General features: G+C 45.7%; 1 protein-coding gene across 1 annotated transcript in view; it reads left to right on the forward strand.

Annotated features, from left to right (window-relative positions):
- The window catches only part of SLC12A2 (solute carrier family 12 member 2), a 352,311-nt gene that overhangs the window by 54,733 nt on the left and 272,276 nt on the right, over window positions 1-25,302 (forward strand). Inside the window, exon 4 of the mRNA XM_030193587.1 lies at window positions 6,610-6,705. Coding sequence (XP_030049447.1) covers window positions 6,610-6,705 — 96 coding nt within the window. The remainder of the gene's footprint in view (window positions 1-6,609; window positions 6,706-25,302) is intronic.

The raw sequence follows: 25,302 nt of genomic DNA on the forward strand, positions 1-25,302 counted from the left end.
GTAGGCACAGGCTCATTCACCCCAGTCTGAGAATGGTGAAGTCTGAGTGGGACTGTTCATTGGACTCGGAAGAGGACCCACTTTACTTCTTGGAGGAGTCGTCTTATGGGATACCCTCTGATCCTTCCCTACCTCAAGAGAGACATAAATCTCCACCTGAGGGTCTCTCACTGGGTTTGTTAGGTAGATGACTTCTGCTGTCCGATTTAAGTTAGAGACAGAGAAAGAGCTTAGGGCAGAAATGTTAACTGTCCTACACTACGAGCCTTCTCCTAAGGAAGCGTTCAAAGTATCATTGTAACCTATCCTTAAAGATGCACTGACAAAGAACTGGGAATCTCCCCTCTTGGTGCAGGCTGCATCTAAGAAGGTGGATATGCAATATCGTATCCAGAGGTTCCCAGATTAAAGAGGGTCCAGCTGCCTCGCCCACTTTCTGGTGTTTGAATCTATCCTCAAACGAGCTAGGAGTTCTAGGACTCATGCCTCAGTTCCCCCAGGTAGAGAGGCTCGGACACTGGATTCATTTGGGAGGATAGCTTTTCAGGTCTTTATTCTTATTGCCCGCATCCAGTCATACCAGCTTTATACAAGCCTCTACTTGCAATCCATGGTCTGTAGTACACTAACTCTTGTGGATTCTCTAACACAGGAGTGGACTGCAGATCTTCACCATTTGGCTAGTAAGCAGCTGGAGTGTAGAAAATACCTTGCCAGTGGTGTGTATATGACCTTTTTTTGATTATAGTGTCCAGACTCTCTCTACAGTGGGTGTGGGGATGCAAAGACTCTGTCATGGCTACATGTCTGACCTAGATCCAGCAGTTCAGGAGATGTTGGCGGACATTCCTTGCCGAGGTAACAACCTGTTTGGAGATAAAGTAGGAGAGGTTGCAGACCTCATCAAGAAATGTATAGATACCATCCAAACTATCTCGGCAACCTCCAGCTGCAGCCGCCTCCTTCTAGGGGTTTTTCAAGTGGGCCTATCTGTTGACCCTACTGCTCTGATGCATAGGTTCCCACCACCATCTCACTCTGCACAGAAGCCCCAGGCCCAGTGTTCTCAGCCTCAGCAGGCCTGCTGTCAGAAGCTCCAGCCAGCTCCCCAGTCAAAGCAAGTGACGAGCTTTTGACTGGCTCCAGGAGAGCATAGCCATGCTCAAAGTAACTGTCATGGACAGCTTACTGGTAGGGGGAGGCAGAATTTTTACCAACACAGGTTTGGCCCCTTGTAATCTCCATCTGGTGGGTTCTTCAAATAGTCCATCTTGGTTACGTCCTGCATTACTGTCAAAGACCACCAACTTGCCCATCGAAAGCTTTGTACATCAGCTCTCAGCACAAGCAGGTATTTATAGGGGAAATATCCTCCTTTCTACAAGCCATTGGGGTTCAACCCGTGTCACCAGGGCAAGAAGGGAGGGAATATTATTCCAGGTACTTCATTGTGCCCAAAAAGATGGGGGGGGGGGGGGGGGGATTTTGTCCCATCCTAGACCCCAAGGGCCCTGAACAAATTCCTGGTCAGAGAAGTTCAGGATGATTTCCCTGGACACCCTTCTCCCCATGATTCAGAAAAGGGATTGGCTATCTCTCTTGACTTGAAGGATGTCTTTACCCACATCTTGATATTTCCCAGTCACAGGAGGTATTTCTGATTTTGGATAGAGAAACACCACTATCAGTGCCACATTCTGCCATTTGGCATCGTGCCAGTTACTAGGGTATTCACCAAGTATCTAGTAGTAGCAGTAGCAGCGGTGTATTTACACAGACTGGGAGTATGTGTTTCCCTTTCTGGATGATTGGCTGGTCAAGAGCACATCACAGGAAGGGGTGAGAGGATCAATACGCCTAACTATTCAGGTGTTGGAGCTACTAGACTTTGTCATAAGCTACCCCAAGTCCCACCTTCTTCCTGCCAAGCAGTTGGTGTACACATAGGAGCCCTGCTTGATGCATTGCATGCTCTGGCTTTTCTCCCACTTTCAAGAGCACACAATGACAGCACTAGCCTCGCAGGTCCACAGCAGCAAGCAGGTCACGGTTCAGCAAATATGGACCATGGCATGGCTCCATTTGACAGCAACCCAGTGGACGCTACCTTGCCAGTGGTCTTAGGCGGCTGGGAATCTAGTGGATGCAATCCAGATTCTGCTAGATCTAACTCATGCCCTTCTCTGGTGGGCAGTTTGATCAAATGTTACTGTGGGACTACCATTCTATATTCCACCTTCTCAGAAGATGTTAATAGATGCACCCAACCTAGGATAGGTAGCTCATGTAGATGGACTTCATACCTGGGGTACTTGGTCTGCTCAGGAAACAGATCTTCATATCGACCTCCTCAAACAAAGGACCATTTGGAACGCTCTAAAGGCTTTCAAAGATTGTGCTCAGAACCAAATTATTCTCATTCAAACTAGGTTGCAATGTTCTATATAAACAAGTATGTGTTGGGGGGTACGGATTCCTACCCCTTCTGTCAGGAAGCAGTGGAAATGTGGCAGTTGGCCCTCGTTTGGAATAGTGCTTTGAGCCACATACCTACCAGAAAAGGACAACTGCCTGGCAGACAGACTGAGCAGGGTTGTACAACCACACGAGTTGTTTCTCAACATGGGCATAGCCCTCAAGATCTTCAGAGAGTGGGGCACCCCCTCGGATCTTTTTGCCACTCATCTCAACAACCAAGTCCCCTCAGTTCTGTTCCAGTCTCAGATTACACAGCAGACTAGCATCAGATGCCTTTCTCCTACATTGGGAGAAGGGACGTCTATATGTGTATCCTCCAGTTGAGATCATAGAATTCAAATTCTTGGACTTGCCAGAGTTAGTCTCCCTCATTTTGTGGCCTCCAGGAAAGACTCCACTAAGAGGTGTTACTCATTTAAGTGGAGAAGGTTTGCTGATTGGTGTCGTCTAGCCTACACAAAACTGCTTGACTACTTCCTGCACCTTTTGAGTCTGGTTTGAAAACCAGTTTTGTAAGGGTTCATCTAAGTACAATCAGTGCTGATCACAATGTGGGAGGTAAGCCCATTTCTGTACAGTCTTATGAGAGTTTTGCTATTGACAAAAGCCCCCTGTCAGACCTTCAACTGTGTCATGGGTTGTCAACGTTGTCCTCACCCAGCTGATGAAAACTCCTTTTGAGCAACTTGATCCCTGTCATCTGAAGTGTTTGACCTGGAAAGTTGTGTTTTTGGTCGTGGTCACTTCAGCTCGCATAGTTGGTGAGATTCAGGCCCTAGTAGCTGAATCACTTAGCGTGTGTGTGGAGAACTACTCTATTGTGGTGAAACTAAGTTCCTTCCTAAGGTAGTGTTGAGTTCTATCTTAATCAGTGAATCGTCCTGCCAACATTTTTCCCAAAACCACATGCCCATCCTGGCAAGATTGTTCTGCATACCTTAGACTGCAAGTGAGCATTAGCCTTTTATCTGGAGCAGAATAAAGCCCATAGACAATCACCCAGCTTTTTGTTTCCTTTGACCCAAACCAGATGTGGGTAGCCATTGGCAAATGCATAATTTCTAATTGGCTAGCAGATTGCATCTCCTTTGCTTATACCAAGGCTGGGCTGAATCTGGAGGTTTATGTCAAGGCCACTTGAGGTCAGCCTCCATAGAGGAGATTGCAAAACTTTGATGTGATCATCTGTCCACACATTCACATCTCATTAGTGCCTTGAGCAGGATACCCGATGTGATAGCCAGTTTGGGCAAGCAGTCCTGAAGAATTTATTTGTCTAGAATCCAACTCCACTCCCTTGGCCTAGTTTTGTTTAGTTTCATGCTGCACCATCACAGCTAATATGAAAATATTTTCAGGTTAACTGACTTCCCGGCCTTTTCTTCTAGCATTATTTTTGGTGAGTCTGGTAGCTAGGGATTTCCATCTGTGAGAATACTTGGCCTGCTGTCCTCAGAACACTTACTACAGGTGATTAAATTGGTTTGCTCCGATGACAAATAGGCCTTCATGTTCTCACATACCCTCCCACCTTCCTTTGCAGTTGTATTCTTTATCTATTGTATATGACTTAGGGACCTACACTCATGCGGCAAGCAGGAAGGTACCAGCGCATGCACAGTAGGGTGCTACTAGAAAGTTCTCAGTCTCACTAGGAAGCTTTTGCACAGGGCTTTGTTGGATTATGTTGTCCTACTGTCCTTTGAACGCACCTGCCACAGGTGAGTAACTTTGCTTTATAGATTTTTAACCATCAAAAGTATTTACCTGGGCTGTAAGAAGTTGTCATCACAATTAAAAGTGTATAACATGGAGTGGTGTAGTAGCTTAATGGTTACTGAGAAATTGGGAAGGTAGAGTTCAAATCCTGTTTCTTCCATTTATACTCCTTATGACCTTGGCCAAATCGCTTAACCTTCCATTTTTCTCGGGTACAATTTAGATTGTAAGTCGCTTGGTCAGGGAAATAACTTGTGTACCAGCTTGTTGCTCACCTTTTTGACTATGGATTTGTAAAAGTGAATGTCTAAAAATCTATTAACACAATACCAGCTCCTCCTTCCCACTCCAGGACCAGGAGCAGTTACTGCTACTATTCCTTTTGTGTTTTGATGAGCCATATGCATATTCTTTACAGCTTGCCTGCGTTTTATTGCTGTAAGACACTTCTCAGGATTTCTTTAGGCTGCAAGGAAAACTGTTCATATGCATTCACTGTTTCATCATTGATCATCCACTCAACAAAGAAGGGGTACAAAGAGTATGTGTGTGTGTACTGATAACCAGTTTTTAAAGGGAAGTGTGATAATTTCCCTTCAGAAAATGAGCTGCAAGGTACATGCAACTGGGAGAGCTATTCAGAATGACCCCCATATTTCTTTTGAAACTTGATCTGACAGACACTTGGGTCGTTTCTAAACATTGATCTAACTAGGCATGGATCTTCTAGTATACTTTTGTATACAGTGGTGGAAATAAGTATTTGATCCCTTGCTGATTTTGTAAGTTTGCCCACTGACAAAGACATGAGCAGCCCATAATTGAAGGGTAGGTTATTGGTAACAGTGAGAGATAGCACATCACAAATTAAATCCGGAAAATCACATTGTGGAAAGTATATGAATTTATTTGCATTCTGCAGAGGGAAATAAGTATTTGATCCCCCACCAACCAGTAAGAGATCTGGCCCCTACAGACCAGGTAGATGCTCCAAATCAACTCGTTACCTGCATGACAGACAGCTGTCGGCAATGGTCACCTGTATGAAAGACACCTGTCCACAGACTCAGTGAATCAGTCAGACTCTAACCTCTACAAAATGGCCAAGAGCAAGGAGCTGTCTAAGGATGTCAGGGACAAGATCATACACCTGCAAAAGGCTGGAATGGGCTACAAAACCATCAGTAAGACGCTGGGCGAGAAGGAGACAACTGTTGGTGCCATAGTAAGAAAATGGAAGAAGTACAAAATGACTGTCAATCGACAAAGATCTGGGGCTCCACGCAAAATCTCACCTCGTGGGGTATCCTTGATCATGAGGAAGGTTAGAAATCAGCCTACAACTACAAGGGGGGAACTTGTCAATGATCTCAAGGCAGCTGGGACCACTGTCACCACGAAAACCATTGGTAACACATTACAACATAACGGATTGCAATCCTGCAGTGCCCGCAAGGTCCCCCTGCTCCGGAAGGCACATGTGACGGCCCGTCTGAAGTTTGCCAGTGAACACCTGGATGATGCCGAGAGTGATTGGGAGAAGGTGCTGTGGTCAGATGAGACAAAAATTGAGCTCTTTGGCATGAACTCAACTCGCCGTGTTTGGAGGAAGAGAAATGCTGCCTATGACCCAAAGAACACCGTCCCCACTGTCAAGCATGGAGGTGGAAATGTTATGTTTTGGGGGTGTTTCTCTGCTAAGGGCACAGGACTACTTCACCGCATCAATGGGAGAATGGATGGGGCCATGTACCGTACAATTCTGAGTGACAACCTCCTTCCCTCCGCCAGGGCCTTAAAAATGGGTCGTGGCTGGGTCTTCCAGCACGACAATGACCCAAAACATACAGCCAAGGCAACAAAGGAGTGGCTCAGGAAGAAGCACATTAGGGTCATGGAGTGGCCTAGCCAGTCACCAGACCTTAATCCCATTGAAAACTTATGGAGGGAGCTGAAGCTGCGAGTTGCCAAGCGACAGCCCAGAACTCTTAATGATTTAGAGATGATCTGCAAAGAGGAGTGGACCAAAATTCCTCCTGACATGTGTGCAAACCTCATCATCAACTACAGAAGACGTCTGACCGCTGTGCTTGCCAACAAGGGTTTTGCCACCAAGTATTAGGTCTTGTTTGCCAGAGGGATTAAATACTTATTTCCCTCTGCAGAATGCAAATAAATTCATATACTTTCCACAATGTGATTTTCCGGATTTAATTTGTGATGTGCTATCTCTCACTGTTACCAATAACCTACCCTTCAATTATGGGCTGCTCATGTCTTTGTCAGTGGGCAAACTTACAAAATCAGCAAGGGATCAAATACTTATTTCCACCACTGTAAGTGTTCTATTTCATCTTTTTTTTAATGTTGATTAAGGCACTTAACTCTTGTAATTTTATTTCTTCCCATAAGGTCTAACCATTGTAGTTATTGCAATGGCTACTGTTGTAACAACAATCACAGGATTATCCACTTCAGCCATTGCTACAAACGGTTTTATACGAGGAGGTAAGATTTGTGTATATACAAACTAAACTTCTTGGTTCTCCAAAAGGACTAAAGGTTAGTGACCCAAGAACATTTAATTTCAGTTATTTAATATGCTGTGTCTTAAAAAGGACATAATGAAAACTGTACTTGGTATTTTCTAAATTTCTACAAGCTGTAGGATGACAGGTTGACATTATTCTTCCCTGCTTCTCTGATTAAAAATCTTGAGGATCTCTATCCCAAGACTGATTTATGGAACTACTTAAAAAAGTTTTCCATTGTTAGTGGTGATTGTGTATTCAGGGGATCAGAAGATCTCATCCTCAGTTCAGATATTGTTCTGTAATTTAATTTCATGCGAGCAAGGAAGTGAGATCAGTAACAAAACAAGGAGTCCAAGGTTGTTGTTAAAACTCCTGTTTGTTCAAAATTGAAGATAAAAAGACCAAGATTGTTGTTAAAATTCCTGTTTGTTCAAAATTGAAGATAAAAAGATCCCCTATAAAGTGAAGACTTTTGCAGCTGGAGAAGCATAACCCGGCCATTTTTTCAATAAAGGAGTCTGATGCACTAAATGTGCTGTATCTCAGCTTGTACAGTGATGAGAAAATGTAAGCAGTAATTGCTACAAAGCATACTGTAGAGTGCCCAGTGTTAACTTATGCTTAGGCTTTGTTTCTGGACCTCACTTCCTTGCTTGTGTGTTGCCTGTGAGGACTTTGCTGTCCTTGATTCAAATTTAATTTTATGCTACCTTCCCTAGCTTTAAAAAATGTGAGCCGGTTGATATTGTGTATCTGGATTTTCAGCAGGCATTTGACAAAGTACAGAGAGAATCCACAAAAAGTGGAGAACTCAATAGATCCCACGAGGCGTGAAATGAAAAATAAAAAAGGTGGGAGTATAAGCCAGGCTATCCAAAGAATGGAACGAAATTGTCTTTAAAAAAAACCAAAATTTTCAAACAAATGATAATATAACAATCACACATTAAAAATGACTCATTTTAAATGTGTGATTGTTATATTATCATTTGTTTGAAAATTATTAAATTTTGGTATTTTAAAGACAATTTGGTTCCATTCTTTGGATAGCCTGGCTTATATTCCCACCTTTTTTATTTTTCAGTTGACAAAGTACCTCATGAAAGACTCCAGAGGAAATTGGAGAGTCATGGGATAGGAGGTAGTGTTCTATTGTGGATTAAAAACTGGTTAAAGGATATTGAAAACAGAGAGTAGGGTTAAATGGTCAGTATTCTCAATGGAGAAGGGTAGTTAGTGGGGTTCCCCAGGGGTCTGTGCTGGGACCGCTGCTTTTTAACATATTTATAAATGACCTAGAGATGGGAGTAACTAGTGAGGTAATTAAATTTGCTGATGACACAAAGTTATTCAAAGTCGTTAAATCCCGGGAGGATTTTGAAAAATTACAAGAAGACCTTACGAGACTGGGCGTCTAAATGGCAGATGACGTTTAATGTGAGCAAGTGCAAAGTGATGCATGTGGGGAAAGAGGAACCCGAATTATAGCTACGTCATGCAAGGTTCCACGTTAGGAGTCACAGACCAAGAAAGGGATCTGGGTGTCGTCATTGATGATACGTTGAAACCTTCTGCTCAGTGTGCTGCTGCGGTTAAGAAAGCAAATAGAATGTTGGGTATTATTAGGAAAGGAATGGAAACAAAAAAATGAGGATGTTATAATGCCTTTGTATCGCTCCACGGTGCGACCGCACCTCGAATATTGTGTTCCATTCTGGTTGCTGCATCTCAAAAAAGATATAGTGGAATTAGAAAAGGTGCAGAGAAGGGCGACAAAAATGATAATGGGGATGGGGCGATTTTCCTATGAGGAAAGGCTAAAGCGGCTAGGGCACATCAGCTGAGAGAAAAGGCGGCTGAGGGGAGATACGATAGAGGTCTATAAAATAGCTAGTAAAAAAGGCCCGTTTCTGAAAGAAATGAAACGGGCGCTAGTAAGGTTGTCCTCTAATGGCAATTATGTTTTTAAGGGAACTGTTAGGAGTGAGTATGTGTGAGAGAGTGAGTGAGAATGTGATTGAGAGAGAGCCAGAGTGTATCTGTCTGTGTGTGTGAGTGAGAGAGTGTAATGTGTGTCCCGTGTGCACCAATTATGCTCTCTCCCCTGCATTCATCCATATGCAGCAAACGTCCTCCGTGCCCTGCCCCCTCCATCCATCGTGGTGCAGCAGTTCTCCTCTGTCTCTTGCCCTTCCCCCCTACATGTGCATCAACTCTGCATTGTCCCCTGGCCTCTCCTCCATCCACCCATATCCAGGGCCCCCCTCCCTCCATCTCTCTCCCCTCTGAGTTCCAGGCCTCCTCCCTACCTCTCTGTGTGCCCTCTAAGTTGAATGGGTAGATGTGAAGCGTCTGTTTACGCTTTCCAAAAATAGTAGGACTAGGGGGCATGCGATGAAGCTACAGTGTTGTAAATTTAAAACAAATCGGAGCATGTACTTAAACTCTGGAATTCATTGCCAGAGAATGTGGTAAAGGCGATTAGCTTAGTGGAGTTTAAAAAAAGGTTTGGACGGCTTCCTAAAGGAAAAGTTCATAGACCATTATTAAATGGACTTGGGGAAAATCCACTATTTCTGGGATAAGCAGTATAAAATGTTTTGTACTTTCTTGGGATCTTGCCAGGTATTTGTGACCTGGATTGGCCACTGTTGTAAACAGGATGCTGGGCTTGATGGACCTTGACCTTTGGTCTTTCCCAGTATGTCAATACTTATGTACTTATATTCTGTATCTGAAGGTGACAAATCATTTTGTAGAACAGTGCTTCTCAACACAGTTCTCTGGGCACCCTCAGACTGTTGTTTTTTTCAGGATATCTATAATGAATATATTTGAGATCTACGTGCACTGCCTCATTGCTGTGCAAATTGCTCTCGAGCATTTTTATTATAGATATCCTGAAAACCTGACTGGCTGGGTGTGCCCTGAGGGTTGGGTTGAAAAGCACTGTTCTACTGTATGATTGGTTACCTTAATATTTATTTATTTCTTACATTTGCGTCCCACATTTTCCTACCTGTTAGTAGGCTTGATGTGGCTTACATAGTTCCGAAGAGGTGGTCGGTGTGAACAAATACAGAGTGGAAGTACAATTAATTAGATTTGGTGTGGTTCGTCCCATGCAGATTACATAAGTATTGCCATACTGGGAAAGACCAAAGGTACATGGAGCCCACCATCCTGTTTCCAACAGTGGCCAATCCAGGTCACAAATACCCGGCAAGATCCCAAAAATGTACAAAACATTTTATACTGCTTATCCCAGAAATAGTGGATTTTCCCCAAGTCCATTTAATAACGGTCTATGGATTTTTCCCTTTAGGAAGCCGGCCAAACCTTTTTTAAAACTCCGCTAAGCTAACCGCCTTTACCACATTCTCTGGCAACGAATTCCATAGTTAAATTACACGTTGAGTGACGAAAGATTTTCTCCGATTTGTTTTAAATTTACTACATTGTAGCTTAATCACATACCCCCTAGTCCTAGTATTTTTGGAAAGCGTGAACAGACGCTTTACATCTACCCGTTCAACTCCACTCATTATTTTATAGACCTCTATCATATCTTCCCCCCAGCTGCCTTTTCTCCAAGCTGAAGAGCCCTAGCCGCTTTAGCCTTTCCTCATAGGAAAGTCGTCCCATCCCCTTTATCAATTTTGTCGCCCTTCTCTGCACCTTTTCTAATTCCACTATATCTTTTTTGAGATGCAGCAACCAGAATTGAACACAATATTCGAGGTGCGATCGCACCATGGAGCGATACAAAGGTATTATGACATCATTTTTGTTTTCCATTCCTTTCCTAATAATACCTAACATTCTATTTGCTTTCTTAACCGCAGCAGCACACTGAGCAGAAGGTTTCAACGTATCATCAACGACAATACCTAGATCCCTTTCTTGGTCCATGACTCCTAACGTGGAACCTTGCATGACGTAGCTATAATTCGGGTTCCTCATGCATCACTTTGTACTTGCTCACATTAAACGTCATCTGCCATTTAGACTCCCAGTCTCCCAGTTTCGTAATGTTCTCTTGTAATTTTTCAAAATCCTCCCGTGATTTAATGATTTTGAATAACTTTGTGTCATCAGCAAATTTAATTACCTCACTAGTTACTCCCATCTCTAGATCATTTATAAATATGTTAAAAAGCAGTGGTCCCAGCACAGACCCCAGGGGACCCCCACTAACTACCCTTCTCCATTGAGAATACTGACCAATTTAACCCTACTCTCTGTTTTCTATCTTTTAACCAGTTTTGAACCACAATAGAACACTACCTCCTATCCCATGACTCTCCAATTTCCTCTGGAGTCTTTCATGAGGTACTTTGTCAAACTCCTTCTGAAAATCCAGATACACAATATCAACCGGCTCCCCTTTATCCACATTTTTGTTCACCCCTTCAAAGAAATATAGTAAATTGGTGAGGAAGATTTCCCTTCACTAAATCCATGTTGACTTTGTCTCATTAATCCATTCTTTTTAATATGCTCTGTAATTTTGTTCTTAATAGTCTCTACCATTTTGCCCGGCACCGACATCAGACTCACCGGTCTATAATTTCCCGGATCTCCTCTGGAACCTTTTTTAAAAATCGGCATTACATTGGCCACCCTCCAATCTTCCAGTACCACGCTCGATTTTAAGGATAAATTACATATTTCCAACAATAGCTCCGCAAGCTCATTTTTCAAATCTATCAGTACTCTGGGATGAATACCATCCGGTCCAGGAGATTTGCTACTCTTCAGTTTGTAGAATTGCCCCATTACATCCTCCAGGTTTACAGAGAATTCATTAAGTTTCTCCGACTCGTCAGCTTCGAATACCATTTCCGGCACCGGCACCGGTATCCCACCCAAATCTTCCTCGATGAAGACCGAAGCAAAGAATTCATTTAATCTCTCCGCAACGTCTTTGTCTTCCCTGATCGCCCCTTTTACTCCTCGGTCATCTAGCGGTCCAACTGATTCTGTTGCCGGCTTCCTGCTTTTAATATACCTAAAAAAGTTTTACTATGTGTTTTTGCCTCCAACGCAAGCTTGCAAGGGTGGGATTATGTGGCAAGAGATTGAGTATTGTCTGTTTCTTAGTTTTAATTGTTGTGTTTCATTATTCAGTGTTTGTCGGTTCTGTGGGGTATAGAGAATGTATATATGTTTTTTAAAAACTAAGACTAGGTTGAGAAGCACTGCTATCTCTGTTGAAGGTGGCACTGCAGTAAAGGATCCTTGAAGCTTGCCTTTCAGCTAGCTGCGTTAAATTCTCAGGCAGCAATTTCCTCTTTTGTAGCCAGGACTTGTTTATTGTGGATTCAACAATTGTCCATGTTGGACTTGCCTTCAGATTTTCTCCCTACTCTAGAGACAGGGTTGTCCTATTTGTCAGATGCTGTTTATCATATTCTCTGAGCATCAGCTAAGGGTATGGCCTTGGCTGTTTCGGTGCAACACCAGCTATTGGGCCGCTGATGTGGTATCCAAATCTCGTCTGGTGTTAAAAAGCAGCTTTTAGGGATTTTGCACAATGGAAATGTGCCACAAGATAAATATTGTTAGAAAGTCTGAATTATAAATTGGGCTGGATTAATAGTAACTCACTTTGATGGAGGCTGCTAATTGGAGTGATGAAAGAAGTGCTTGCTGGAAAAGAAGTCTTTTTGTTGCAGAGTTGTTGCTGGAGCCTGGAGAAAATCTTATCTTGGATTTGTGTGAAGTCCAGCAAGGCCCAGGGATTCAGTGAAGGTCCAGAGAAGTGCACTTTTTAATTGGTTGATTTGGTTCTGTACATCTTCCAGGTTCACCGAGATTTCTTTCAGTTCCTCCTCATCATTGCCTTTGAAAACCATTTCTGGTACAAGTAGATCTCTCACATCTTCTTCAGTAAAGACCGAAGCAAAGAATTCATTCAGTCTCTCCACTATGGCCTTGTCTTCCCTGAGTTCCCCTTGTGCTCCTTGATGTCCTAATGGTCCCATGTCTTATAGATTCTCTGACAGGGTTTCTGCTTCTGATGTAACTGAAAAAGCTTTTACTGAGTTTTTGCCTCTGTAGCAAGTTTCTGTTCATATTCTTCTAGCCTTCTTTATCAGTGCTTTGCCAGTGTTGTTATTTTCTTCATTTGGGTCCTTTTTGCATTCTTTGAAGGATGTTCTTTTATCTCTTAATAGCTTTTTTTCACTTCACCTTTTAGCCATGCTGGCTGGCTTTTTTTTTTTTTTTTTTTTTCTTTCTCTCTCTGCTTTCCACCTTTGTAAATACGTGGAGTGCATCTGGTCTGGGCTTCCAAGATGGTATTTTTAAACAATGCCCATTCCTGAATTAATGTCCTAACCTTTGCAGCCGATCCTTTTAACTTCTTTTTTAACCATTTTCCTAATTTTATCAGTCACCCTTTCGAAAATTAAATGCTGCTACAGTAGATTCCTTTCACTCCAGATAGTAGTTCAAATGTGATATGATCACTGTTTCCGAGCGGATCCAACACTGTTATCTCTCATACAATGCCCTGCATTCCACTAGATGCTCCACCTCTTGTTGGTTCCTGGATCATTTGCTCCAAGAAGCAGTCATTTATTACATCTAAGAATTTTATCTCCCTGGCTCTCCCCGATGTAACATTTATCCTGTCAATATTGGGGTAATTGAAATCACTAATAATTTTCAGAGACAAATGGGAATATATCATGAAGGTACCATTCAAAAAATCCCATCCCACACAAGTGATGAATGAGGCACTGGACCACTAAGCAAAGCTTAAATCTAGACTAAAAATGTGGAGAAAGAGGATGCATGATCCATTATGGCGTTATGAACCTGATGTGAGTGCCCTCTCCTCTTGATCCTGCAACTGTTCCCTAGAATGTCAAAGCACAGAAGCAGGCCGGCTGCTGCCACTGCCTCCCAGCAGCCTGCTATGCTGATGGCTGGTGTCCTTCTAATTTCTGTGGAGAGCCAGAATATTGCGACGGCTGCAGTGGGTGGAGACCCTGGTGCGACACTGGGGCTTGATGTTACTCGTAGAGCATCTTCCTTCATAGCCACAGAGCACCAGTTCTCCGCTAGCAGTGTCTTCCCTCCTGCAACCAGGAAGTGCAGCAATTGTGGAAAGACGCGAGGCACAACAATTACATCCAGCGGAGGACTATGGAGTATCAGTTCCTCTGGACTCTCAAGCAGCTGCTGTGGGTTCATCTGGTCCTGCGGGAGATTCTTTGACTACAGTTGGTGTGCTTAGTTCATTCATCAGGTAGACTCCACATATTCCTACTTCTCTGTTTGAGAAACCAACTGAAGTTACCCTTGACAATTTATGGGCTCTAATTGTCAATCTGGTTAAAGCTTTATGCCCCCAGATTCAAACATTAGAGCAGGAAACTGCATCTCTTAAAAGGAGACTGGAAACGGTTGATTTGATATAAAAAAAAAATTGACAGAGTGGAGAAATAAGAGAGAGAATTGGACATTGTATAAAAAATGTAAATACTGTGATTAAAGATGCAGTGAGTTTAAGGAGAAAGGCTGAAACGTTTTTGTAAACTCTTTGAGAAGTAATAATTTTACGATTCTTACATTTCCCTAGAGTTTTTTCTCTTATTCCCAGGGAAATGCTTGGAAGGTATATTAAAGAAATTTTCGGAATATCAGAGGAATCTGTTCCTCCTTTCTCTGACATACTATCTTCCAAGTAAACCATGGAAGGTCAGTTGAATTAAGAACAAAATGATTTGCTTTTAGATGTCTGCTGTTTGAGTCCTCAGATTCTGAATCAGCAAGAGCATCGACTTTGTTGGCTACAGTTGCTTTGGCACCAGATAAAGAATGGTTGTTGAAGATGTGTTTTAAAAATAAAGGTAAAAACTTTCCTGGGATTTAAAATTCAAATTTTTCCAGACATCGTCAGTTTCTGTTACTTAAACCAGGTGTCCTTCAGATTGCTACTTTTTCTCCGAGGACAAGCAGGCTGCTTGTTTTCACTGATGGGTGACGTCCACGGCAGCCCCTCCAATCGGAATCTTCACTAGCAAAGTCCTTTGCTAGCCCTCGCGCGCCCGCGCGCACCGCGCATGTGCGGCCGTCTTCCCGCCCGAAACCGGCTCGAGCCGGCCAGTCTTCTTTCGTCCGCACTCGGTACGGTCGTGTTTTCGCTGTGTTGAGCCCCGGAAAGTTGACCTCGCGCGTCCTTTTTCGACGTGTTTTTTCTTCGGAAAATCCTCAAACTGTTTGGGAAGTGCTCCGGAAGCCCTCTCGGGTTTCGTTTGCCCCTTCCCGTATTTTTCAGATTTTGCCCCGGTAAGTTTTCTTTCGTCGTCGGGGTAGGCCTCTTTTCGGCCTCGGTCGAGATATTTCTCCCTTAAAGTTTTGGTGCTCACTTTCGTCATTTCGGATTTTGATTTCGCCGGCGTGATTTTTCCGCCCATGACATCGAAGCCTTCCAGCGGCTTCAAGACGTGCACCCAGTGCGCCCGGGTAATCTCGCTCACTGATAGGCACTCGTGTCTTCAGTGTCTGGGGGCCGAGCACCGTCCTCAGAACTGTAGTCTGTGTTCCCTGTTACAAAGGCGGACTCAGGTAGCGAGATTGGCCCAGTGGAACGTTTTGTTCTCGGGCTCTTCGTCGGCATCGACACCGGGGTCATCGAGTGCATCGACGTCGTCAGCGTCCAGAGCTTCATCCTCGGCCGCCAGTGCATTGAGTGCATCGAGGCATCGGCCCTCTGCATCGGCGCCGAGACATCGGATAGCTGTATCGACGTCGGTGGTACCGGGACCTCGTCTGCTGATGTCGTCGGACGGTGGTGCATCGTCAGGAGTGCAGGTGAGGGCTGTCCATTCCCCTGCTGGTGGCGGTGAGCCTTCGGGTGGGTCTCCCCCTACCCTGAGGGCTCCTGCGGTACAGCCCCCCCGAGATCGACCTCCTTTGACCTCGGCCCCGAGGAAGCGACGGCTGGATTCTACGTCCTCCTCGTCGGTGCCGGGGAGCTCCGGTGACATGCTTCGGAAGAAGTCGAAGAAGCATCGACACCGGTCCCCTCCCCGTGTCGGCACCGAGAGCTCTGGGTCGCCGAGGGAGTCGGCACCCAGCAGGCATCGGCACCGAGAGGACCGCTCACCCTCTGTTCAGGAGGTGTCGATGCGCTCCACTCTGGACAGCCCGGAACAGCCTCCACGCCCGGAACAGGTTCTGACGTCGACGCCTGCATCGACCTCCATGCCTTTCTCTGCAGCCGCTCTGAACGAGAGCCTCCGGGCCGTTCTCCCAGAGATTCTGGGAGAGCTGTTGCGCCCTACCCCTCCGGTACCGGCGGTGCTTGCGCCTCCGGTACCGTCGAGCGTGGCGCCAGCTGGCCCATCGCCCGGGGTGAGGTCCCCGACGTCGGTACCGCGTGCGGTGCAGACTGCGGCCACCTCCCAGGAAGGCTCCCCGACTACGTCGGCGGAGGGAGCTTCGCCGATGCGGGCGAGGGAGTCTACCTCTCGACGCCCCCATCGTGGACGTGGCTCCACTGAGTCGAGCCGGGCGAGGTTGCAGACACAGGTTCGTGAACTTGTGTCTGACACCGAAGGTGAGGCCTCGTGGGAGGAAGGGGAAGACCCCAGATATTTCTCTGACGAGGAGTCTGAGGGTCTTCCTTCTGATCCCACTCCCTCCCCTGAAAGGCAGCTTTCTCCTCCTGAGAGTCTGTCTTTCGCTTCCTTTGTCCGGGAGATGTCTATGGCCATCCCCTTCCCGGTGGTTGTGGAGGACGAGCCCAGGGCTGAAATGTTTGAGCTCCTGGACTATCCTTCTCCACCTAAGGAAGCGTCCACTGTTCCCTTGCATCATGTCCTGAAAAAGACATTGCTTGCGAACTGGACCAAGCCATTAAGTAATCTCCACATTCCCAAGAAGATCGAGTCCCAGTACCGGATCCATGGGGACCCAGAGCTGATGCGCACCCAGTTGCCTCAGGACTCTGGAGTTGTGGATCTGGCCCTAAAGAAGGCTAAGAGTTCTAGGGAGCATGCTTCGGCGCCCCCGGGCAAAGACTCTAGAACCTTAGACTCCTTTGGGAGGAAGGCCTACCATTCCTCTATGCTCGTGGCCAAAATCCAGTCTTACCAGCTCTACACGAGCATACACATGCGGAACAATGTGCGGCAGTTGGCGGGCTTGGTTGATGCGCTCCCCCCTGAGCAAGCCAAGCCTTTTCAGGAGGTGGTCAGGCAGCTGAAGGCGTGCAGAAAATTCCTGGCCAGAGGGGTGTATGACACCTTTGATGTTGCGTCCAGGGCCGCTGCTCAAGGTGTGGTGATGCGCAGGCTCTCATGGCTGCGTGCCTCCGACCTGGAGAATAGACTCCAGCAGCGGATTTTGGACTCGCCTTGCCGTGCGGACAATATTTTTGGAGAGAAGGTCGAGCAGGTGGTAGAGCATCTCCACCAGCGGGACAGCGCATTCGACAAGTTCTCCCGCCGGCAGCCTTCAGCCTCTACCTCTACAGGTAGAAGATTTTTTGGGGGAAGGAGGACTGTTCCCTACTCTTCTGGCAAGCGTAGGTACAATCCCCCTTCTCGACAGCCTGCGGCCCAGGCTAAGCCCCAGCGCGCTCGCTCTCGTCAGCAGCGTGCGCCTCAGCAAGGCCCCGCGGCTCCCCAGCAAAAGCAAGGGGCGAGCTTTTGACTGGCTCCAGCAGAGCATAGCCGACATCCAAGTGTCCGTGCCGGGCGACCTGCCGGTCGGGGGGGAGGTTGAAAGCTTTTCACCAAAGGTGGCCTCTCATAACCTCCGATCAGTGGGTTCTGCAAATAGTCCGGCAAGGATACACCCTCAATTTGGCCTCAAAACCTCCAAATTGTCCACCGGGAGCTCAGTCTTACAGCTTTCAGCACAAGCAGGTACTTGCAGAGGAACTCTCCGCCCTTCTCAGCGCCAATGCGGTCGAGCCCGTGCCATCCGGGCAAGAAGGGCTGGGATTCTATTCCAGGTACTTCCTTGTGGAAAAGAAAACAGGGGGGATGCGTCCCATCCTAGACCTAAGGGCCCTGAACAAATATCTCGTAAAAGAAAAGTTCAGGATGCTTTCCCTGGGCACCCTACTTCCCATGATTCAGGAAAACGATTGGCTATGCTCTCTGGACTTGAAGGATGCCTACACACATCCCGATACTGCCAGCTCACAGACAGTATCTGCGATTTCAGCTGGGCACACGTCACTTCCAGTACTGTGTGCTACCCTTTGGGCTCGCCTCTGCGCCCAGGGTGTTCACAAAGTGCTTGGCTGTAGTAGCAGCAGCACTTCGCAGGCTGGGGGTGCACGTGTTCCCATATCTCGACGATTGGCTGGTGAAGAACACGTCCGAGGCAGGAGCCCTGCAGTCCATGCAGATGACTATTCGCCTCCTGGAGCTACTGGGGTTTGTGATAAATTACCCAAAGTCCCATCTTCTCCCAGCACAGAGACTCGAATTCATAGGAGCTCTGCTGGATTCTCGGACGGCTCGCGCCTATCTCCCAGAGACGAGAGCCAACAACTTGTTGTCCCTCGTCTCGCAGGTGCGTGCGTCCCAGCAGATCACAGCTCGGCAGATGTTGAGATTGCTTGGCCACATGGCCTCCACAGTTCATGTGACTCCCATGGCCCGCCTTCACATGAGATCTGCTCAATGGACCCTAGCTTCTCAGTGGTTTCAGGCTGCTGGGGATCTAGAAGACGTGATCCACTTGTCCACGAGTTTTCTCGAATCCCTGTATTGGTGGACGATTTGGTCCAATTTGACTCTGGGACGTCCTTTCCAAATTCCTCAGCCACAAAAAGTGCTGACCACGGATGCGTCTCTCCTGGGATGGGGAGCTCATGTCGATCGGCTTCACACCCAAGGCAGCTGGTCCCTCCAGGAACGCGGTCTACAGATCAATCTCCTGGAGTTGCGAGCGATCTGGAACGCTCTGAAGGCTTTCAGAGATCGGCTGTCCCACCAAATTATCCAAATTTAGACAGACAACCAGGTTGCCATGTACTATGTCAACAAGCAGGGGGGCACCGGATCTCGCCCCCTGTGTCAGGAAGCCGTCAGCATGTGGCTCTGGGCTCGCCGTCACGGCATGGGGCTCCAAGCCACATATCTGACAGGCGTAAACAACAGTCTGGCCGACAGACTGAGCAGGATTATGCAACCTCACGAGTGGTCGCTCAACTCCCGAGTGGTGCGCCAGATCTTCCAAGCGTGGGGCACCCCCTTGGTGGATCTCTTCGCATCTCGAGCGAACCACAAAGTCCCTCAGTTCTGTTCCAGGCTTCAGGCCCCCGGCAGACTGGCATCGGATGCCTTCCTCCTGGATTGGGGGGAGGGCCTGCTGTATGCTTATCCTCCCATTCCTCTGGTGGGGAAGACTTTGTTGAAACTCAAGCAAGACCGAGGCACCATGATTCTGATTGCTCCTTTTTGGCCGCGTCAGATCTGGTTCCCTCTTCTTCTGGAGTTATCCTCCGAAGAACCGTGGAGATTGGAGTGTTTTCCGACCCTCATCACACAGGACGAAGGGGCTCTTCTGCATCCCAGCCTCCGGTCCCTGGCTCTCATGGCCTGGATGTTGAGAGCGTAGACTTTGCCTCTTTGGGTCTGTCAGAGGGTGTCTCCCGCATCTTGCTTGCTTCCAGGAAAGATTCCACTAAGAGGAGTTACTTCTTTCTATGGAGGAGGTTTGCCGTCTGGTGTGACAGCAAGGCCCTAGATCCTCGCTCTTGTCCTACACAGACCCTGCTTGAATACCTTCTGCACTTGTCTGAGTCTGGTCTCAAGACCAACTCTGTAAGAGTTCACCTTAGTGCAATCAGTGCATACCATTACCGTGTGGAAGGTAAGCCGATCTCAGGACAGCCTTTAGTTGTTCGCTTCATGAGAGGTTTGCTTTTGTCAAAGCCCCCTGTCAAGCCTCCTACAGTGTCATGGGATCTCAATGTCGTCCTCACCCAGCTGATGAAACCTCCTTTTGAGCCACTGAACTCCTGCCATCTGAAGTACTTGACTTGGAAGGTCATTTTCTTGGTGGCAGTTACTTCAGCTCGTAGAGTCAGTGAGCTTCAGGCCCTGGTAGCCCAGGCCCCTTACACCAAATTTCATCATAACAGAGTAGTCCTCCGCACTCACCCTAAGTTCTTGCCAAAGGTCGTGTCGGAGTTCCATCTGAACCAGTCAATTGTCTTGCCAACATTCTTTCCCCGTCCTCATTCCTGCCCTGCTGAACGTCAGCTGCACACATTGGACTGCAAGAGAGCATTGGCCTTCTACCTGGAGCGGACACAGCCCAACAGACAGTCCGCCCAATTGTTTGTTTCTTTTGATCCCAATAGGAGGGGAGTGGCTGTGGGGAAACGCACCATATCCAATTGGCTAGCAGATTGCATTTCCTTCACTTACGCCCAGGCGGGGCTGGCCCTTGAGGGTCATGTCACGGCTCATAATGTTAGAGCCATGGCTGCGTCGGTAGCCCACTTGAAGTCAGCCTCCATTGAAGAAATTTGCAAAGCTGCGACGTGGTCATCTGTCCACACATTCACATCTCATTACTGCCTGCAGCAGGATACCCGATGCGACAGTCGGTTCGGGCAGTCAGTTCTTCAGAACCTGTTTGGGCTTTAGGATCCAACTCCACCCCCCGAGGGCCCTGTTTGTTCTGTTCCAGGCTGCACTCTCAGTTAGTTGGTAAATTTTTTAGGTCAATCAAAGTTATGTCCTCGCCGTTGCGAGGCCCAATTGACCATGGTTGTTGTTTTGAGTGAGCCTGGGGGCTAGGGATACCCCATCAGTGAGAACAAGCAGCCTGCTTGTCCTCGGAGAAAGCGAATGCTACATACCTGTAGAAGGTATTCTCCGAGGACAGCAGGCTGATTGTTCTCACAAACCCGCCCGCCTCCCCTTTGGAGTTGTGTCTTCCCTTGTCTTTGTCTTGCTACACATGAGACTGGCCGGCTCAAGCCGGTTTTGGGCGGGAAGACGGCCGCGCATGCGCGGTGCGCATCTGCGCGCGAGGGCTAGCAAAGGACTTTGCTAGTGAAGATTCCGATTGGAGGGGCTGCCGTGGAATTCACCCATCAGTGAGAACAATCAGCCTGCTGTCCTCGGAGAATATCTTCTACAGGTATGTAGCATTCGCTTTACTTACAGTTCCCATGTAAATGTGTAGTCCGTTACCAATCAGTAAAATATGTATTCTTTGAACCTGCTCATCTCACTGACTTTTTTTTTTAGTAGCCAAAGAATTGTGGGGACTAGTTAATATTATCATTGATGGCTCTTAATTGTATTAAAATATTCTATGAGCCCTCAGGTTTAACTCTTATATAACTTTGCTTTTGTCAATAATTCCACTTATGTAGTCTTGGATCCCTAAATGGTGGACTTGAATTAACTATCTAACTTTGTTTTTGTTTGGTATAATTTTTCTTGTTTTGAATTTCATTGGATAGTGAGAAAAAGATCTCAAATAACAGCCAGGTTCACAAGCTCATAATACCATGTGACCCACTCACAATCATCCTTGGTCAAGAAAAACTTAGATTCAGGTTCACTGCTGTATTATTACTAACACGTTAGTGGTATTCTACAAGTTGGTGTGACTTTTGAAAGTACAGTTAATGGACAATTAAATGTTCATAGAGGAAGTCTTATATATTGTCAGCAGCCAAAATCATAAATTGTGTGTTTCAAGAAAAATATCAAATAAGTCAGTTTGGTATTTTTCTTGACACTTCAGCTGCCCATTAACTGTACTTCTAAAAATCACACCAACTTGTAGAATCCCTCTAACATGTTGGATTGAGGATCACTGGACTGTATTACTAGGTTTTCTTGATGATAGTCTTTTCTTCATCTGACTTTCATTCTGTCTTGGCAGACATTCATGTTTGCAATACAGAAATGTTTTCTGGCCTAAATGTGTATAGAATGCACATAATTATACACAAAACCGTATCCTGTTAGAATTTGTAGAATTCACCGACTGTGTCTGCTCCTGGTGCCTTGCACATTTTCACCTCCTGTATGGCGTTCTGGATTTTCTGCACTTTACAGGAGCATTCACAGCCTCCTACTTGTTTTGGATTACCCAAGGAAGAAAAATTGCTCAGCTCAAACCTCATCCCTGGATGCTGGCAGTAGAGAACTTGATAGAATTCCCAAAAGACCCTGCCAGTTTGCCCCATGCATTCTGAATTCTACAGTTTCCATTCCTAATGGAGTCACCCCATTCTTAATCATACAACAGCTTGCTGAGTTTGTCTTCATACCAGAATAGTTTGTATTTGTAATATTTGATTTCTTTGCCCTTTAATGCAGCACTGCACTCAGTGCTGTCTGCATAGTCAATATTTCCCCACATGCCACGTGTTAGTAAAATTCAAAAGATCTTTTGTTCCTTGAATTCAAGAAAGCTTTCCTCTTCTATCTGATGTGGACTTAACCTATGAAAAGTCTATTTCTAAATAGTAGATTGCATCTTCATCTTATGCCTAAGTAGATCTGACATTTTTAAAATGGGCAAATGACATGTCAGTATCACCTTTTATTCTTTCTCCATTGAGGAATTTAGTAAATGTGCAAGTCAAATCTCATTCCATGCTTGCTATTGACTGGATACAGTCTTACAAAAGGATGATAGGTTTGGAGTATCTGTCTGTACTCTGAGGGGTAAAACCTAAATTTACCCACTTAAGGTCTGTTAACCTTGGTTTCCCTGGTTAAAATAAAATTTTGAAATGGAATTTTTCCCAACAAAAATTCTTTCATGTTTTTTGATGCTGCTTGTGTTCCTCTCGTTTAAGATGACCTGAACTGAGGAGTCCCATATGTGTTTAACTTTAAACTGTTTTACTTCAGAGTAATTTAAATTTGGTTACCTGTAATAGATGTCCCTGAAGATGGCAGTTTACATAAATGACCCCACCTCCCCTTAGCATTCTAAGGTCAAAACTGATGTGTAGGAATGATTAGAACCACAGGGCAGCTGTAGTATTAGAACTGTCGATGTGCTGTGAAAGGCTTCTGCTTTTTCAGAAATCATGAAAGATTTGCTTTTGCTGCCAAGTTCAGTCACTTGATTGAGCTGCTGTCTTCAGAGAGCACCTGTTAAAAGTACACAATGTTTAAAAGGGAAAAATAGTACTGAAGTCTGAAATACTGCGAGCAAGTGGAGTCAAGGTGTCACACTTCAGAAATCTATCTCCCTTACATGAGGCAAGGTCTGGGACCATCCTGCGCTCTATAGTGCTTAGTGTAATCATATATGACCTCCAAAGTTGGATAGAGGGGCTGTCTGATTGCAACCATGTCTTAAGTATTGTGTTTCCCCCATCATCACTGCACGCCTTAGGAAGCCTTTCAGGCCTGCTCTGGGTGGGTCCGGCATGTTAAATACATCAAACAGTGCGGGGGCACTCCTCAAGGGACATTCCACATCCGAGAGACATGGAACATACCAGGGACCAAAAGGTTAACACTGAAGGGGCAGTGTCAAAACATATGCCCCAAATGGGCTCCCACCCCAGAGCACTTCGTTCAATCGTCACTGGGCCGAATGGTAGCTCTAAATGCTCTGTGTGGGGATATATAAAGACGCATAACAAACTTGTATTGCAATTCCCACACGTCTGCACTCCCGAAAATTGTATAGCTTCGCAGTAGACATGTTTGCAAATGTGTATCCCGGACGTGGCACCCCAATTCTAAGGACCATCTCTGCGCCAGAGACCCATACGCCACTGCTGGCGCATCTTCTCTCAGTTTAGTGTGGTGATATTTGAGGGGCACTGCCAACTGGGCCTCCAGATCATAAATCTCTACAAGCTTTTCCCATACACCTGATGTGAGAGAATTCCTTGGCAGAGACATTATGTAGTGTCTCAACTGAAAATAAGTTAGGAAATCCTGTGCTGAGAGGCCCTTGCTGACCTGTAGATCTGCAGAGGACTTCAGAGTGCCCTCCTCGGTTAATACTTGAAATAGAAAGATAGTCCCTTTGCTCCTCAGTCACTCGAAAGCGGCCGAGGAGCTCCCACCGGAAAGTCCACATTTCCAGAAAGTGGCAGAAGTGGGGAAGAGTGCTGATTGACCTTAGAATATTTGTAGACCCACCTCCGTGTCCTCTCAAAGAGGAGAAGAGGAACGTCAGGTGTGCTTGTGTTTGTGCTCGGCCCGGTCTCGCATGTAGCCAATAACTGAACTGTGTGGCTCCCAGCATCAAACATTCCGCGTCAAGGAAAGAGAAGTGTGATGTGCCTCTGACCATTCTGATAGATACAAAGCAAATAGAATGTTAGGTATTATTAGGAAAGGAATGGAAAACAAAAATGAGGATGTTATAATGCCTTTGTATCGCTCCATGGTGCGACCGCACCTCGAATATTGTGTTCAATTCTGGTCGCCATATCTCAAAAAAAGATATAGTGGAATTAGAAAAGGTGCGAGAAGGGCGACAAAATGATAAGGGGGTGGGACAACTACCCTCTGAGGAAAGGCTAAAGCAGCTAGGGCTCTTCAGCTTGGAGAAAAGGCAGCTGAGGGAGATAGATAGAGGTCTATAAAATAATGAGTGGAGTTGAACGGGTAGATGTGAAGCGTCTGTTCACGCTTTCCAAAAATACTAGGACTAGGGGGCATGCGATGAAGCTACAATGTAGTAAATTTAAAACGAATCAGAGAAAATGTTTCTTCATTCAACATGTAATTAAACTCTAGAATTCATTGCCAGAGAATGTGGTAAAGGCGGTTAGCTTAGTGGAGTTTAAAAAAGGTTTGGACGGCTTCCTAAAGGGAAAAGTCCATAGACCGTTATTAAATGGACTTAGGGAAAATCCACTATTTCTGGGATAAGCGTATAAAATGTTTTGTACATTTTTGGGATCTTGCCGGGTATTTGTGATCTGGATTGGCCACTGTTGGAAACAGGATGCTGGACTTGATGGACCTTTGGTCTTTCCCAGTATGGCAATACTTATGTACTTATATATAGTGCCTAAAACAAATTGGCACTGAAATCAGTGCTGACTAAGTGTATTCTATTTATTTATTTGTAGCATTTATACCCCGCTCTTTCCCGCTCGATAGCAGGTTCAGTGCGGCTTACAATAAATGGAACACGTGTAACAGAGATATCACAATGTATGGATACATCATTTTACAGAGATAACAAGTTGTATAGAGAATGAGAAGATGAAGGGATATGGGGGCAGGATAAGGTGTGGTTAATGTTAGTGGTTTGGATTAGTGATGTGGTTTGGGTAACTAGATTAAGTTGGGTCGTTCGAGTAATCAGCACCTAGATTTAGGCACTGATTATAGAATATGCTTACTTGATATTTCAGCGCCTAAATCTGCATGCATCCATTTACACCAACGAAACTTGCGTGCAGATTTAGGCGCACTAGAGCCATATTCTGTAACTAGGTACGTAAATTTTGAAATGCCCGTAACCATGCCCATTTTTGCCTGCTTGCGTAGAAGTTTGGCGCACTGTGCGCCTAAATTCTGATCAGTGCCGATTAGGGCTCATTATTGCTTTTAGTGCTGATATCAGTGCTCTTTAG

The sequence above is a fragment of the Microcaecilia unicolor genome, chromosome 2, assembly GCF_901765095.1.
Source record: "Microcaecilia unicolor chromosome 2, aMicUni1.1, whole genome shotgun sequence".
Taxonomy (NCBI): domain Eukaryota; kingdom Metazoa; phylum Chordata; class Amphibia; order Gymnophiona; family Siphonopidae; genus Microcaecilia; species Microcaecilia unicolor.